This window comes from Lissotriton helveticus, chromosome 9, assembly GCF_964261635.1.
Source record: "Lissotriton helveticus chromosome 9, aLisHel1.1, whole genome shotgun sequence".
Classification (NCBI taxonomy): Eukaryota; Metazoa; Chordata; class Amphibia; order Caudata; family Salamandridae; genus Lissotriton; species Lissotriton helveticus.
In genome coordinates, this window is record NC_136070.1 from 578,309,917 (window position 1) to 578,328,771 (window position 18,855).

The 18,855-nt window shown below is 45.4% G+C and overlaps 1 protein-coding gene across 7 annotated transcripts in view; it reads right to left on the reverse strand.

The window, feature by feature from the left end:
• Nucleotides 1-18,855, reverse strand: part of RCOR2 (REST corepressor 2) — a 248,168-nt gene that overhangs the window by 63,848 nt on the left and 165,465 nt on the right. For all 7 annotated transcript variants that reach the window (XM_078660543.1, XM_078660539.1, XM_078660542.1 and 4 more), the window contains exon 5: nucleotides 13,658-13,710. In XM_078660543.1, the coding sequence (XP_078516669.1) occupies nucleotides 13,658-13,710 (53 nt within the window). The remainder of the gene's footprint in view (nucleotides 1-13,657; nucleotides 13,711-18,855) is intronic.

The window sequence follows — 18,855 nt, forward strand, 5'->3', positions numbered from 1 at the left end:
ACATTGAAGTGACCACCAGCGAGCCTTAATATACCAACTGCACGACATAACTTTACTGGTACAGGGTCCATAGGGTCAACTGAGGATTAGGCAATGTGATTCTGGCCTCAGGGGCAGCTCAGTGAAAGCCATATAGAGAGACAACATATGAATAGTTTTAGAGCATGTCTCTGCAATATTTTCACATGAAATGCACAGGCAGGTTTCCAATGACTTAGCGTATCATCAACCAGAAGTGTCTCCCTTACTGCAGATGTGGACATTTTCTAATTCTTCTTGATATTTAGAGGCAAATGTGTGCATATGGATGAACAGTAATGCTCTTGCTACTTCACCTCACAGGTGGGTTGAGAAGGTCAAATGCAAATCTAGAACAGAGACATGCTACAAAGAATTGTTACGTGTTCAAGTATTGGGTAAAATATTGCGCTGAATTATGTTCTGGGTCGCCGTGTGAAGCTAGGTTGGGTCAAACAATGTTATCAGTATTTCCATAGCATATTCTGCGATTATTAGAATCATTACATACTATTGGTTGTCTGAGGTGCCTTTCAAAATGACGCAGATCACCATTGCAGGATTGGGTCAGTCTGGGAGGATAGTTGCTTATTTGCAACACAGTTGTATGCAGGTAACTTTGGTCCTACCAACTGCTTTTGTAACTGAATCTATTTTGTGCTGGGAACTAGGTATTATAAAAATCTCTTTCCCTGCATTGATATTACTCACACTATGCATCAAGTCTCTTAAAATATCCTGTGTATGAAACTTTTTCAGATCTTGACTGAGGACTGGCAATAACGTTGGTGGTTTTATATCTTGATTAACGTGAAAAGGTGAGATTACGTTTCGTAGGAGATTATGCGGTCATCATAGAATTCCTCTATTTTAGTGTATTTGAAAGTATGGTTCCTAAACTGCTGGTATTTGCAACTCAGAGTCATCAGTCAACTTAAATTACAACTGCCACCTTCAAATTAGATATTTGAGTCACCATTTACAAAATGTTTCAATGGAGGCAAAATTTGTCTTTCTAGTACCTGTTGAAGACTCGTCTGTCGGTAGACCTGACCATGGTAGGATCATACGTTGAGCTCTTCCATATAAGCATCCATCAACAGTATCATAAAGGAGACTTTTAATGTGTTATAAGAGCAAGTAGTTAATCCAGTATCTATTAAATGCTATCTGTATTGTAAAATGTCTTGTATTGTTATATAAAGGCGGTGTTGTTTTAGGACGCCACACTCAGATCTGTCAAACTTACCATACCAACCATAACAGGTGGTGATGGTTCTGCACTTTCCATATTGCTTAACTGACTTCTCCCTCAAATGGGAAAAAGAAGTTTGTCTGATCTCGTGAGGGATATTAGACTGGTTGTCTGTATACCCCAGAGTACCCGATAACCAGAGGAATTGGTGGAAAGGCAAAAGCAAATATTCTGTACCCACTCATCACGTGAGCATTGCCCAACAAAAAGTGCTGTGGTTACCCAGGGGTGTAGTTCTGATTTGTTGATTTTCCTAGAAGGCAAAATTCTACTTCTAGGAATTCCCATTCCTGGAAGCTTTGATTTTTTATTGCCCGAGGTACATTCTGTTCATCTACGACATCTTGTACACTGCTAAGTTTATCATCCAAGTCACAGGCGAAGCTTGGTACACGTCCTGCCACAATGTGCATTTCTTCTTACTGCCCAGTGCACAATACATATGCCTTCTCCGACGACGTATAAATAAATGCACTTTCTTGTTTCAACAAGTGATGTAGTGATGTGACATTGCGTGAAAAAAGCAACACTACATTCACATGTAAGACTTATAATGCTGAGAATAGCCTTGAACTAGAATGCAGTATGGCTTCACGAGAGTCAAATTTGCACCACACTATCAGATCCATTACTTGAGCCGGCGACCCCATGAAGGATGCATTGTTTAGAGTGGTCACCAGAAGTACTAGGTCTGAGAAAGTTCTTGCTTTGCATATATTTTTCCCAATGTAGCCTCATATTAACTTCCTATTTGACAGTCGCCAGATACTCTCATACTACGACGTTTGGATCTTTTGGCTGCCGATACATTCCTCCAATGCATCAGATTACAAATGATGCTATAACATAAGTTAAAAGCAAGTACAACACCATCATTGCGACCGCTGTACTCTCCATTATAAACAGTGATGTCTAGCAAGCCAGAACATTACTCTGGAATTTCAGGGCTCCATCTGTGCTTGGAAACAATAATGATTGACTTTATTTATGCATACCCCTAGAATGGTCTTACCCATCCTGACTGGAAAGTAGGGTGACATTTTGGATGGTTCCTGAAACCCAACAGGGAAAAAAGTTGTCTTCCTCAGATTTGGTCATTCGAGGTTGTCGGAACAACTAGTCCTTCCTAATTCACAGCGATATGGATGCACGTGTTTTTAATCTCTTGTGGATAAGTTGAGATCTCCGACAGATATTTTGTAAACAATCTTGGTGAATACTTTGCGCCAAAGGGAATAACCATAAACAGGTAATGTTTTCTATATAACACGTAGGCATTTGTTGTGCTTTTTCTGTATTGGTATATTAAAAATGTACGTATGACTCCTAACCAAGCACGGTCACGTTGAATTTCTCTCTTCACATGGGAATTGAATGGATTCAAACTGAGAATTGTTCTCCATGTGCCTTCTTCCTTCTTTGAACATGTCACAAGATCGATGCCCTGAAATATCAACCTGCAGATCTAGCAAACCCATAATATCGACTCCTGAAGTTATTGGGGAAGTGTAGATTATTAATTCTGCAGTAATATTTCAAGAGTTGATAGTATGGTCTTGAGACGCATGTAGGTTCATATTTCGACCGCAATGTTATGTACGCCACCCACTTTATCTCTTTTGAAAGGAGTGCTTACACCAACTGGAGATGTAAGCGTTCGGCTTTTGTAATGAATTCTATGCGGTATCCAGTCTTGATTTTTTTTTAAGTGAATGCGAGCCTATAGTAAAGGTGCCCACACCAGATAGAACCCCTCAGTCTCCCCCATTCAACTAAAGATGACTTGGACCGTGGCGTCCTACAGTGATCAAACCGTTCCTCTAGTCTTAAAGAATTGTAGGTTTCAGCCTAACTTAATGCATCTCTCACTTCTCATTCCACACCACACTTAAGCATAGCTAGAAGACTGCTGTAGCATATTAAAGCCACTCTTCACCCCGCAGAGCATCAAAGCATTTCCCACATAGCCTACCCTATAAACCCACAATCTACCAAGCGAGCACAACAATAGTATGAAGAACAGCAAGTAGCCATCTCTCACGTGTCTTTGTTAAACTCCACATTGAAGTATAGCTACAAATGACCAAAGACACCACCTCACTGACCATGTAGGGCATCCAAACAATTTAATTATAAGTTTCATTATTCAATTTTCAAATATGAGGTTGCCACTCAATATTATCTCCAAATGTTTTGTGATATGTTATACACTGATATATATACATATTCCCTGCAGCCTTGAAAAAGTCCAACGGGCGTAACATGTGCCGGCTGCTTCTGCTTGAACATACCAGATATTGTGGAAACCACAAATGGAATAAACAATTCTCAAAAAAAAGAACTTGATGGACTTCGTAGTTTGGCTCACTTACAGACTTTTTTTTTTGTTTAAACTGAATGGGCTTCTTGTGTGTGCTTCGCTACTTATTATTTTGCATGATACCAAGAGAATATTCTGAAGGTGGGGACTCTGCAGGAAGATGTAACCATAAGGACTTTGCAAGTAGAACTGCCTTCCAGAAGAACGGAGATTAAGATCCAGTGTCACAGTTTAAAACAGAACTGAAATCTTGTTTTAATTGCTTCCCAACTGATGGTTGAAGGCCACTGGCACCTACAATTCTTCCACCCAACATCCATTTCACTATGTTTCAGGAGTATAACGCTCACCATACATTTCATATGCATCTTGAAAAAAACAATTGTCGGCTGGATATCAGTTGCCAAGATCATGGTTGATCAGACTGCAAACAGCTTGCTACACAGTTGTATGCGCGAGGGTGGCGTAACACTGCAGAAGGCATTCTTTTGCTGTATTACAAACAAGTGTGTTGCAGTATCAATTTCTACTCCAACCTGAGCTTTATCTACCCAAAGGTTGCTCACCGTTGGCAGGAACATTGATCAACTAAATGTGCCTGTTTCTCAGGCCAATGGCCAAAATTCAGCCACTATTGTCCATGAGGACTATGCCAATATCAAGCTGGTAACCTGCTGCATCTGCTGTGTCTAGTAACGTTTTACTGCTTGAATTTCATTACCACATTCCTTACCTCCACCAGTACCTTCGCTTTCCTAGAACACTCTTCTGGAATGACCTATATAAACTCATTCATATCATTCCTCTGTTGCTGTGTAAGTCTACCCAGCCTTGTAGTTGAATTTGCAATTTGCCCTGGCATTAGAGCTCTCTGAAGACACCTCTCCCCTCACCAGCCCCTCTCCCGCCACACCCACTCCATCTAATCTCTACTATTCTTGCCCACAAGGTGGCTCGCCACTAGTCCTGGATTTAAAGATCTTTCACTCACTGTAGCTATAATAATAAGAGTCTCACTCAGCATTCCCTTTACGTATACCAGATTATGTGAAACAGGTTTATACTGGTGTTTGACTGTGTTATATATCATTTGTTCGAGCGCACCTTTTCTGATTCAGGTAGGTCAGTGGGTACCCTAGAATTCCGGCATCGTGATCTATCGCAGGCCGAGTACAATCGGGAACTACGATTCCCATTAGTCTTGGCGAGTCAGATCGTACGTAATTGGAATTGCCTGTTAAATGGAGGTCGGACGACGGAGCAGTGTCGAAAATTCTCTTCCCGGTTCCGGAGTGAGCGAAGGACGCCGTCTTGACCACTGGTTTGGTAAGGGTGCTCTGCACCACTCGCCTTCCTCCTGGACCTTTTTCCTTGAACTCGGATAGGCTTTCTCCATGCTTTCTACGCAGGGGACTTCAAGTCCAGTTTCAGACCATTTCACCTGCACCTTTGATACCAGCCCTATTTACACTTGGAGCCTTTAGGATTCGACTCTTTCAGGCTGTCTTGTGTTTTGTTTTCTTTCTTACAGACTGTTTCATGTCCACTAGGGAGAATCACGGTTAGTGGTTCGTCTAAGGCTATTCATGACAATTTCTGTAGCTCTTCTGAGAGCAGGCGCTCTTCAAATAAAAACCTTTTCCGGTTACTGAAGGTTTTTGTGAATTTGCACCTTGTTATACTGGATGTAATATACATAAGAGGTATATTTGGGGATCAGATGTTTTACTTGTTTGCTGTCTCTTTGGCTCTCTTTAACAGGGGTGGTTGCTAGAGCGGTAGAGGACTACGCTCAACCCCTGTGATGACAAGTGGAGTCAATGAAGGGTATGTCACTATGTGGGAAGAAGCATTGATTCCTTAGCATTAAGAATGTGTGGTTGAGTCTATAGAGATGATTGATCTAGGTCTCTCTCCAAATACAGCAAACCTAACAGACGAAAATTACTACCCCAACAGAGCTACGGATTACAAAGGATATTGCTTACTTAAGTTTTGAAACAGGTATTGTTCATGAGATATGATGAGGAATTGTATTGTGTACATGCATTCCGTAGCGCTCAACGTAATTAGATGTTCATGATTCTTGTTGATATCATTTCAGATCTCCCTCCTTGCTGTTCCCCTCCCTTTCCTCACTTGATCATCCCACTGCCCTGTGCTATTATAGCAGTTCTGGCTTGCGACTATCAAGAGGTGGATCATTCTAAGCATCAAACCGGCCCAAGGATTTCTACCTAGACACTTTGAGCCACTACGCAGGTAGTTGGAAGATTAATAAATGTGCTTAATAAGGCTGCAATCCATTCTTAGTTTTGTCAGAAACTGATTCTTCATTTGCAGTGGAATCAATTTTTTCCATGAGGAAATCCAAATCTTCTTCTAGCAGTAACACGTTGACCTGTTTTGCAAGTAGTCACCTCAATGCAGAAGATTATTTTGTAGGCCCCTTCATAGGGTACTTTTGGCACTGAATGAGCAGCTCTTCAAAAGCAATCTTATTTTTCACCAAATTTCTGTTTGACTTGTCTTTTAGTGTTGAAAGTTTATGTTCTACTATTGAGGACTAAATCCAACTGAGCTTTGATGGTGGCTCTAGGGTGAACCTGGGATCCGGTTTCAACTCTGGAGTCTAGGTTTCCGATTGTCCACAAATCCATGGATTGAACTGTGAAGGTTTGAGCCCTAATGCTGTGAAACTGGTGTACGCGTTTAAGTTAAAGGTGTCAATATAGCAAAGGAGGGGAGAATCTTAAACTGGGAGCTGCTTCTACTGTTCAGAGCCTTAACCACATTTCTGGGGCTACTGTGGGCTTCGGGATCTAATAATCAAAATAACCAGGAAAAGTTTCCTGTGAATCAAAAAGAAACATGAAAATATCTCCTTCCTCCGTGTCCAAAATTAGCTTTTAAGAGTCAATGGAATATCTGCTTCTTCAGCATCCATATGTTCTGCCTCGGAGTGCTTGGAGTGTCTGCACTAACAGTCTCTAAAAACTGCAAACTTTTACTGCCACTCTACCTTTGTGCCATGAAACACCCAAATTTTCTCTCCTGGCCTCGGTTTTCTCTGGCAGGACTTGCACAACCTCGGAAGAGAATTTGCCTTTCAGAACACTTTGTGCAAAAATTGAACTATGGTTTATCTATGCCCAACATCAAAAAGTCAAAAAATTAGCAAACATTTTACAAAGTTAGAAGCCATTTGCATGAAATCTCATCAGCCAAATCGGTCTGATCAAGTGTCAATGCAAACCGCCCTGGAAATGAACTGTCAAAACTAACATGTCACGAACACCAACCATCGACCAAGCCCAGGGATAGAATCCCTGGCATCATACCAATCCTGGAGGCTTAACAACAGATAGCACTAACACCTCTGCTGCAGGCATAACTGAATGCAGTACCAACTCTACAGTCTTCACTAAACAGCCATGGACCCATAACCACAAAATCACCCATCCTATTGCCATATCCCCCACCCCCACCACCACCACCACATGCCGCTAAGGCGTCTCGCAATTGGATCTCTTTACGGAGCATAGTCTCCCATTGGAAACCCAGGTCTTTAAAGTCTCCAACACACATATTCTTCATTTGAAGATACTGATGAAAGTGTTACCCTTCATCGATCCACAGCTATCGTGGAGTAGTGTGGCTCACTGGTTAGAGGCGGCAGGCCTGAGAGCAGAAGTCAGCCTGGGACCAGGGTTCAATTCCCGACGCGGCAGGGTCGTGGACCTTGGTCAGCGGACTCGATAATTCTCGCTTCGGTGCTTACTCTAATCAGGGGTTCCACTCGGCAACTCTGGGCATTAGCTTGCCTAATTTCCACAATGGCCCCACCAATTCCGGGGATGCCTGGCTCCACCTTGGGGACTAGGTATAAAGTGTGCTACAGCAGTGTAGGCACATCCCTGTGTGGAGCACACTGGTGTGGTCTCAGGCACCCTGTGCCGTAGAGTTCCAATTGAATGTTCAACAAGAAAAATGATTTTTCAAACGTAGTTTATTCCATAAAGTTCATATTTTTTCATATGGTCTGAAGGAATGACGTTAATGTCATAGTATTATACAGTGCTCCGATGCATTTCGGACGTTCTGTCCTTTGTCAAGGAGCTCTACAAGAGATGCAACAAAACATAGAGTCAAGAAAACAGCCTTCACGAGAAAAATGAAAAAGTGTGCACTTATTTCCGTGTCAGTGTAGTAAAAGCGACCGCGTGCAGCCCAAGTTAAAATGACCAGTGAAACAAAATTCCAAAACGTGACAATTAAAGTCTTCAACAGGCCGGGTGAACACCGTGTTTTTTAAGATTAAATGATGAAACGTGCAAAAATGAACTGTAACGGGCGGATTGGAGAGATGGTGAAGTTCACTAAGGTGATGTTTAAGTTGCAGCGTGCGTTAACGTTTAAGCAGAGAAAACATCCATGTAGTACCACAGCGTTATAGAAATGCCGGCTGAACAAACATGCACAGAACTTCGAAAACAGCGTGAGTCAAGCGGGTGCTAGCGTGGCATGGCGGTACTTACTTCAATACCGGGACGTGTCGCATGCAACGAGTCGGGAACAGTTGTGTGAGTTCGGCAGGGGAAGTGTGTGATTGATATATGAAAGTGGTGACAAAAATCAACGAAGGACTATACATGAGCAAGGTGAATGATAGACTAGCTTGGTGATAACGGCGGCCATTTTTAAGAAGGCTTAAAAAAGTGCAGAATCAAATGCAAACGATTAAGATACAACAACAGCAGAATGTCAGGGCAAAGCTATGGATGAATAAATCTTTACAGGTAACAGCTAAGTTCTGTACGATCGTTAAGACCAAGTGGTTTCTGGGATTGGAGCCTGTAAATCCACGATGTTTCACGTTGAAGCAAAGTCTTATTGTTATCTCTCCCTTCTGTTTTTGGAACCAACTCAAGGACTAGGTATTTGAGTTGGGCCACATTATGATTAGCCTCGTTGAAATGAGTGGCGACGTTGGATTTGGAGTTCTTTGTGCGGATATTAGACTTATGTTCATTAAGTCGGGTTTTTATCTTTCGGCTGGTTTTTCCCACATAGATTTTTCCGCATGGGCACTTCAAGAGGTAAATTAAGTTGGATGAATCCTACAAGACGCAGTTCAGCGAACTACCGCAATTCCTCGTGAGCAAACCTTACAACGAACTGTGAAACCAGCTGACCATAGGATGGTTCTTGTGTCGAGGTACTCCACCTCAAGTAAACGCTATAAAAACATCATTTTAAGACATTGGAGAATTCTCTCCTCAGAGCCTGACTTTAAGGATCTGTTCAAAGAACCACCTATCTTCGCATACACTAGACCAAAGAATCTCAAAGAAATTCTCTCGAAACCACCGTTGACAGGAGACACCACGCAACACACTGGGACACGCCCTTGTTACCACTGCAACAACTGCAATAACATCATCAAAGGCAACAACATCAACCACCCAATGCGAGGATTTAACATCAAATTAAATGTGGATGCGACCTGCGATTCATCCAACTTAATTTACCTCTTGAAGTGCCCATGCGGAAAAATCTATGTGGGAAAAACCAGCCGAAAGATAAAGATTTATTCATCCATAGCTTTGCCCTGACATTCTGCTGTTGTTGTATCTTAATCGTTTGCATTTGATTCTGCACTTTTTTAAGCCTTCTTAAAAATGGCCGCCGTTATCACCAAGCTAGTCTATCATTCACCTTGCTCATGTATAGTCCTTCGTTGATTTTTGTCACCACTTTCATATATCAATCACACACTTCCCCTGCCGAACTCACACAACTGTTCCCGACTCGTTGCATGCGACACGTCCCGGTATTGAAGTAAGTACCGCCATGCCACGCTAGCACCCGCTTGACTCACGCTGTTTTCGAAGTTCTGTGCATGTTTGTTCAGCCGGCATTTCTATAACGCTGTGGTACTACATGGATGTTTTCTCTGCTTAAACGTTAACGCACGCTGCAACTTAAACATCACCTTAGTGAACTTCACCATCTCTCCAATCCGCCCGTTACAGTTCATTTTTGCACGTTTCATCATTTAATCTTAAAAAACACGGTGTTCACCCGGCCTGTTGAAGACTTTAATTGTCACGTTTTGGAATTTTGTTTCACTGGTCATTTTAACTTGGGCTGCACGCGGTCGCTTTTACTACACTGACACGGAAATAAGTGCACACTTTTTCATTTTTCTCGTGAAGGCTGTTTTCTTGACTCTATGTTTTGTTGCATCTCTTGTAGAGCTCCTTGACAAAGGACAGAACGTCCGAAATGCATCGGAGCACTGTATAATACTATGACATTAACGTCATTCCTTCAGACCATATGAAAAAATATGAACTTTATGGAATAAACTACGTTTGAAAAATCATTTTTCTTGTTGAACATTCAATTGGAACTCTACGGCACAGGGTGCCTGAGACCACACCAGTGTGCTCCACACAGGGATGTGCCTACACTGCTGTAGCACACTTTATACCTAGTCATTCGAAGTCGCACTGAACGGATGCGACACCTGCGGAGCACCTGAAAAATACCTCTACCTGTGAAAAATATTCACCTTCGTCATAACTTTACTGTGCGCCAAGCCCCATTTCACATTGTCTCCACCTTGGGGACTCCCAGCAAGGGACCATCCCACAGGGAAAGCCAGGACGGGTTCCCCAGAGTTATACAGCGCCGGGACGCCCCGTTGCTGGGGCAGCTGTGCGCTTTACAAGTATACTACATTTACATTTACATCTGCAATAGTGATAAACGCCGTAATTCAGTGTTAGCTGGCTTATGACTACCATTATAAGGTTCTACACTGCTTGCTCCAGAAATCCACACTAACACGAACTGTAGGCCTGATGACAGGACTACGTGGCCCAGAACTCCACACTGGCTTAGTTTTGGGCGTATGATCATCTTGGAGGTCATGACCAACAGCAGTTTATCCTTACAGCTGTTTTTTGGGCCAAATAAGTTTAGGTGGCGTGTTTCATTCAGGTAAAACGTTTCTAGTGCTCATTAATGTACACTGTGCATGCCTACTTTCAAAACAGTTACCTATTGGGAACGGCGTTCTCGCTCACAGCCTAACGTTGGAACCTTCTCCGCTTTCCTTGTGACCTGTTGCAAGTCTGACATGCCAGTATTGGAGACCTTGCCTAAACCTGATCAGTCAGCATGGCCGCTGTCTCTCCCTCTATACTCTTTGTAGTGAGAAGTGTTTAACTCTTGTTGTTGCAGTTTAAATTCACGATTATGAGCTCTCTACAATGCCAGAAAGGTCTGAAGGAATTCGATAAATAAATACAATTGACATAACATCACCAGGCATCTTCCAGACCACCAACCACACCACACATCTACCAACCCTGAAATCAAAACCACAGTCCGTACTAACCCTAGAACCCCGGACAAGTACCATTCCGACAATACCTAAAGGCAGCCGCTGAGGCTAGAACCATCACTATGGACTTCTTCCACCCAAAACCAACTCTAGAGCCATCACCATGGACAGTACCCAATCTATGAGCCCCCACATTCAGCAACAACCCAAAATCCATTAGCCAAGGCAGCGACAGGCTACATCTACCAGTCACCACATTCATATGTAGGGCAACTAGCACAATTCAACAGCCATTGCAAACACTAATCTGCAACCGAAAGCAGTCATTAACCAGAATATGGAGAACTAACCACAATCCGCCATAACCAGTCTGACCCCCGTCCTAGCTATAATCAACCAGCCACATTCTTTACTCTCCAACCACGTATGGCAGCAAATTATCGCCAGCAAAAAACCTCTCTTCAACCAACACCTCTACTGAAGGCAAAGCCACATACCACCTTACGACAAATGAGAACTTTATTTTTCTTGTCCTAGCTTGGATTGTTCTCAATTCACCCTGAGATATACGCTTTAACCTCACGCGTTTTTTTTATTTCTCTCCGAAACAGATAAATGATCCAGTGCTTCATGAGGTACTCATAGATGCCCTTAGCAACAATCCACCAAAGTCTTTGTAATACATGGCTGTCATTTTCTTCACGCGTTTCACGCGCTCCTCACTTGTCATTCTTAGAATTGTTTTCATGTCTTTGACTGCATGCGCACATTCCTAGTTAGGTGCGCATGCTGTCTAGTTATCTTTTAAGTGTGCCTTTATTGAAAATGCATCCTCGTGCATGTAACCTCTTCTCTGTTGTACGAGCGGTTTTCTTAAACAGATTCCGCTTGGACTACAGAGAGGAAGGACTTAAAATTGGAGACTGGGTCATGATCAGATCTCCAATAAGGGTTAAGAAAGGTTTATCAAAATGTTCATTTCCTGTACAAATTGTTAAAGTTTCAAAGGGATCCTTATTTCTTGGTCATAAAGGCTGGTGGAGTAGGAGAAGGTTATTCAAGTTAACACCTGATCAAGCAAGTGGGATTATTTCAAAGAAGAATATTCATTATGATGATTTACACTTTTCACACTTTTCAGGTGATTTGAATAAAGATAATTCTGAGCTCTATTCTGGTAATTATCCTCAAACTCAAGTCGTTGGAGCACAAGATTTACATGATTCCTTATCAAACTCACATGATTCTTTATCAAACTCTTTGATTTCTAATGAATCTTCTCATGTTGATGTTATACCTTCCAACTCTAACACAATAAGACCAATTCGAAATTGTTCTTTTCCTTCAAGGTACAAGGATTTTTATTTATCTTAAGTTTTTATTTTATTTGGTTTGTGAAAGGGGAAGGGTGATGTAATACATAGCTGTCATTTTCTTCACGCGCTCCTCACTTGTCATTCTTAGAATTGTTTTCATGTCTTTGACTGCATACGCACATTCCTAGTTAGGTGCGCATGCTGTCTAGTTATCTTTTAAGTGTGCCTTTATTGAAAATGCATCCTCGTGCATGTAACCTCTTCTCTGTTGTACGAGCGGTTTTCTTAAACAGATTCCGCTTGGACTACAGAGAGGAAGGACACACTCCCGTGATGTCTGGTTTTATCTACGAATAAACTACAAGGAACTTACTTGCTTGATCTCTATTTATTTACTTTAAGAAAACTCCTACTTTACAGTCTTCCCCTTATCCTTAGGTGTTTTGTATGGTAGCATCCACTCAGGCTTCCGCTTTCTCCACAATGTATGGTGTTTACCAGGGACTAACCAGGTGAGCACATGCCTGGCAGGCAGAAGCCCCACATCACATGCCTGTTGAGTATTTGAGAAATGGTATACAATACCGTCTACTTAAGAGAAAAATAGATGGTGGTTCTATGCTCCCCTTTATTCATCCTCAAGGGAGAAACAGGAAGTCCTCCTTAAAGCAACAGCTTCTGTCTGACCAAACCTGTGAACGCCATGACGGTGCATTCAGCAAGGTGTCTTGAGACCCTGTGGGCTTAGTGCACGGTATGTAGGTCACTTGTCCCTGTGACTGTGCACATCCCTAGAGGCTTGTAACGAGAAAATGCTCAGGCTCATCACAACCACACAAGCTAAAGACATCACCTCGCACTTTTCATTGTCGCACTTATCTCTGAGTATGATATCCCTAGCAGCATCGTGTGTTTTTTTTTTCCTTTCAGACTTGCATCGATCAGGGTTAAAAAGGTCTATGTTTTTCAAAGATTTTGAGTGCAGGTTTTTTTGTGTGACGTGTTTGTTGAACCTCGGAGGTAGGGTAAAGCTGGACGATCCAATATTATGAAGGGGCCTGGTTACAGGCCAGAAGCAGCGGCCCCGCTACACAACCAGCCTCATCCCATGACCTCAGCCGGCCCCCGTACCAGACAGAACCGTGCTTCCCACGCAGCACCTAGGCCAAAACGTGTGGCTCTCGTCACCGCCCGAGGCCCCACCATAAGCCTCCCACACACGATTATTTTAAAGCTCCTTGTTTACAGAAGCTGTCTGTGGAGGCCAGCCCCCACTGGATGGCAGGAGACCGCCCCCCCTCCAGTTCCGGTTCCCTCGGCGTTAAAAATAGACGCTTCCTGGTTGCAGCGCGCGGACTTGGCAGTGAAAAGGCCGAGCTGCGCGCGGCACCCACCTGCTCGATGTTGTAGCCGTGTTTCTCCTTCGCCATCACGATGTACTCGTCCACTAGAGAGGGAGAGAAGACGGAGACGGGGCCGTTAGTGGTGAAAGGGAGGCAACAGGGGCGTTAATGGTGAGAGAGACGCAGCAGGGCCGTTAATGGTGAGAGAGACGCAACAGGGCCGTTAATGGTGAGAGAGACAACAGGGGCGTTAATGGTGAGAGAGACAACAGGGGGCGTTAATGGTGAGAGAGACAACAGGGGGGCGTTAATGGTGAGAGAGACAACAGGGGGGCGTTAATGGTGAGAGAGACAACAGGGGGGCGTTAATGGTGAGAGAGGCAGCAGGGCCGTTAATGGTGAGAGAGGCAGCAGGGCCGTTAATGGTGAGAGAGGCAGCAGGGCCGTTAATGGTGAGAGAGAGACAACGGGGGGCGTTAATGGTGAGAGAGGCAGCAGGGCCGTTAATAGCGAGAGGCAACAGGGCCATTAATGTTGAGAGAGAGACAACAGGGGGCGTTAATGGCGAGAGGGAGGCAACAGGGCCGTTAATGACGAGAGGGAGGCAACAGGGCCGTTAATGGCGAGAGGGAGGCAACAGGGCTGTTAATGGCGAGAGAGGCAGCAGGGGCGTTACTGGTGAGCGAGAAGCAGGGAGGGCGTGACTAGTGAGTGGGGAAAGTGTTAACAGTAGGAGGGAGACGGGAGAGTTAATGGTAGAAGGAAGACAGGACGTCAGGGGGCGCTGTAAGAGGGAAACGGGCATTAATAGAGAAAGGAAGACCGGGGCGTCAGGCAGGCCCCTGCTATGCTTCATGGAGTGCGGGGCTTCCTGCCCAAGGCCACTGAATATATTTGGAGACGTGGGAGACTCGGGGGTTGCTCATCACGTTCGGGGAGGGGAGGGGAGTGGGCACAGTTTTCATCAGGCCTCTGAGGAGCATTAGAGGTGAGATGGAGACATGGGCCTTAACGGAGAGGGCAGTGATTTTAGTGATGAGATGGATAGAGTGGTCCATGGAAAGGAGACCTTGTGTCAATGGCAAAAGGGAGACGGGCATCAGTTATGGTTAGAGGGAGATCGGGCGTTCATTATGTTTTAGGGGGAAAAGACTGAGGTAACCCTGAAAGTAAGAATGGATGACATGGAGGGCTTGGCTTGACAAAGAGTTGAAGAAGGCAGCCAGTAGAGCAATACGGAAGGAAAATCGAGACCTCGCCATAATAAAACCTAAATAAATGTAAGAAGAGGAAAACAAAAAAAAAAAAAGACAAAAGAGCTGGGCATTTTGGGGTGTGTGGAGGAAAAGGACAGTAGTGTGGGGAACGCAGACGAAGCAGTCAGCCACGAAGACAGATGAAGAAGTGGACTTCATAAAGGGAGCTCGTGAGAGAGTAGGGTAAATGCAGACCCTAAGAAATCAGGAGACGAGGGAGGGAAAGGAAACGGCTACTTTAACGAAGGGACATGTCAGCCCAAGATACAGAGCGGGGGAGGACGTAGAAGGTCATTGGTGGGAAGGGAGGGGGCAGAGGTTCACAGATCGAGTAGGGTGAAAAGGTGGAATTCGGAGAGTGGGTAAGGGAAAAGGATAGAGTGAGAGGTTAGCTTCAGAAAGGGGAGTCGTGGAAAGGAAGGCGAGCAGAGGGAAGGGACGGGAAATAGGACCTGTAATAAAGACCATGTTGAGCGGTCAAGAATGGGATAAGTAAGCTTTAGAAAGGGAGTGTGAGTGTAGGGGCCCAAGAGGGCGAAAATACGCTTCTATTATAGGAAAAGGAAGCCTCAAAGAGGGAGAGAATATGAGACGAGAAGGAAAGGATAGCCGCATAGAAAGAGAAAGGCAATAATAAGAGTGGAAGGCACAGCTGAGATGCCGAGGAGACGGGAAGTGATGGAGGTGGTGACTACCGAAGAGAGAGATGGGGGCAGCGATTCCCAAAGAGGAAAAGGGGTTTTTGGAAAAGCAGGAAAGGGGTTAAGAACAAGGGCGAGATAATGAATGTGGGTGGGGGTAAGGCAACTCAAAGGAATTAGGGATGGAGGGAGGGGCTCAGATAGAACAATATGAAGCCATCTTCACAAAGAGTGGAGTGAGGTCTGGAAAAGAGAAACGGCAGAGGGTTAGACATGAGCGCAGAGGCATATTTCATAATGGGAGGCGTGGGCTTCAGTGAAGCGAGAGGGTGCCTCAAAGGCAGGGCTGGAGAGAGGAGACGGCGGTAAACATGTAATGGAGGGAGATGTGAGCCTCAGACCTAGGCAGCGTGGGGAATCCTTAAGGAGGGACAGGGTGGGGAGCTGTAGAAAGGAGCATGAGGGGAAGGGAGGCTGTGAGGGAGAAGAGTCTCGAGGGGCCCGCTTCGAGGAGCGGTTAAAACGGCGCCTCTGGTGCTGGTGAATGGGAGTGGAACAATGAACACGAGGCCTGAGTCAGTGAAAGGAGGAGGTGGTGAAAGGCAGAGGGAAAAGAAGGGAGAGCAATTAACTGGGGGAGTGGGAAGGATGAAAGGCGAGAATAGTGGGTATGTTTAGATCTTCACCATGGATGACAGGTGGCCCATGTCATTTGTGATCTTGTCAGTCGTGGCTCTCAGGTACTGGCAGGTTGCATTCTGGGACTTGCAGTTTTTACCCGAGGCCTGCAGTGAAGCTTGGTAACTAGGACATTTTATTGTTGGGCTGAGACTGAAAGAGCGCTGTGATGTAGGAGCACTGTATATGTGATTACAGAGCAACGGCAAAACTCAAAATGGCGCCCACCTTGCGACATTTTGTGAGGCTAAAGGCCCGACTCCGGTCCCTCCTACCCTTCAGGGCCCGAAGAGGCGCACCTCACTCAGCTAGGAAACGGAAACATAAGAAGAGGGGCAGTAACACCAACGAGTGAGGCCGAGATGAGGGGCGAGAATGGAAGAGAGGACTTGGTTCCCTATGGAGGCTGTGAGGTTCAGCAGAGGAGAGGACATGGGAAGGTTAACACCAGAGGGTGCGCTGTGATCCGAGGGAGTGGTTGAGATCGGGGAGTAGGTGGGCCGAGCAGATTGGTGAGAGAAGAGAGGCAGCCATTAATGGAGGCGGGGTTGAACTGCATGTTAACAGGGAGACTGTGGGAGATGAAGATGGTGAAAAGGTGCGAGAAGGGGATCAAGTGATACACGTAAAGTAGGAGAGCTGTGAAGGGAAAGTGCAAGGGGAGAAAGCTATGTTAATACAGGGGGGAGAGATGGGGAGAGGCCGCATAAGGGAGAGGGGGGGGGGGTGCCAGACTGTAGACAGCTAATCCCATGGAGCTCTGGGAGAGAGGAGAAGAGCACAGCATACTAAGAGCAGGCCCTGGGGGCTAACAGGTGAGGGAGGGGTGCGGGAAGAGGAGAGACAGGCACTGTAGGCAGCCAGAGGGTGAGACAGTGGAGCAGAGCGGCAGGCATCAGATCACCCACAGCCGCACGATAAGACAGGGATGGGATGAGAGATCAAAAGAGGAATGGGGCCGACAGCGCGAGGAGCGAAAGATAGATGGCGAGATGCAGTCAAACAGATCAAATGAGATAGGAATGTACAAGCACTGTGAATAGAGCGAGTTAAGAAGAAATCCACGCCAGGCAATCAACAGCCATGAAAGGAGACAATAGGAGAGCGACAGGAGCAGGGAGGGAGACAAATGGACGTGAAAGGGAGACAATAGACAGGCAGAGCACATGGAGAGAGGCAGTCACAGGAAAGGAGACAGATGGATAGTGGCAGGCAGAGGCATAACACTAGACAGGGGGACAGGTAAAGCAGAAGGCAGAGAGAGCCGTACAAAGAGACAATAGACAGCAGGCACAGTCTTCAGCCAGGCAAAGACAGGATTGCGGCAAATAGACAGCCAGGGAAAAGGACTGACAGGGAAAAGGCAAATCAGACGACGGACAGGAAAATATACGGAAAGGGCAGAAGTGGAGCATGGCTGATACCGAAAAGACAGGCAGACGGGGAGAAAGAACAGAGGAAGGCAGGAAGGGGGGCAAGGGGAGAACCCTAAAGAGAGGGATAGACACAAAAAAGGGTAAGAGGCATAAGGAGTAGCCGGCAGAGCCCACCAAAGACAGAGGCGGGGACAAGGGGCTGGCAAGGGAGAGAGAGAGAGTGGTTTTCGGGCAGTACGTGTTAGAGAGGCATCTAAAGAGGCAACTACGGGAAAATTTAGACAAAGGCAGATAATGAGCGGAAGGCACGCAGGCCGACAGCAGTTACACAGACCAGTAGAGGGAGTGGCAGGAAAAGCATCAGGCAGAGTGCCTAACAAAGAAACACAGGCCAGCAGGCACAAGTGGGGTCAGACAGAGGCCTTAGGAGCAGCCAGACACAGGGAAAGGCATATGCAGACCGGAAGAGAAGCAGGAACGTTAGAAGGCCAAATCTGGAGCACGATTTATGTTAACCACGAGGCAGAAAGAAGGGAGAGGGGGAAAAAACACAAAGACGAGGGAAAGAGGAGGGCAATGAGACTGGAAGAAAGGCAGAGCAACGTCCAATCCAAGTCATGGCCAGGCAGACAGAGTATAAGACCGAAGATATATGCAACGAGGGGACTTCATTCACACAAGGAGCTTGGGAAGTGGAGCAACAGGGAGAAAATGGCAGGCAGAGATGGATTGAATAGCAGAACATGTCACAGAGAGGGACAGAAACAAAAGGGGCAGAAGAAAAGCATGGAAAGCTGCAGGCAGATGAAAGTATTGACGAGGAGACAGACTCAGGTTGTGAGTGAGATATGGAAAGGAAGAACAGTAGACAGTGGGGCAATAAGCACAGTTGACAAAAGCCAGCAGCTTAGACGTGTAACTGGTAAAGACATGAATCACAGTCAGACAGATGTAAAGAAGGATCAGAGGAGACAGGAAAAGAATTAGGAAGATTGAAAGGGATGCTGGAAAACAAAATGGCTGATATTCAGAAAGGGGCAGTTACTAAGGGGGCATGCACACAAGAAGAGTGTGGGGGGGGGGGGGGCGGGCAGAGACAGGAAAAAACAAAGAAGTCCACTCATGGAGTATAGCTGACGTTCAACCAGAGGGAAGCAGTGGAGCCAGGAAGTCACAGGAAGTGGTGCCGAGTGACCGGAAAGAGGAGCAGGCAACCCGACACCGGGGAAGGGAGAGCCAGAATGAGACAGATGGAGCTGGGGGAAGGGCGCAGAGACAAGAAGATGGACAAGTAAAGA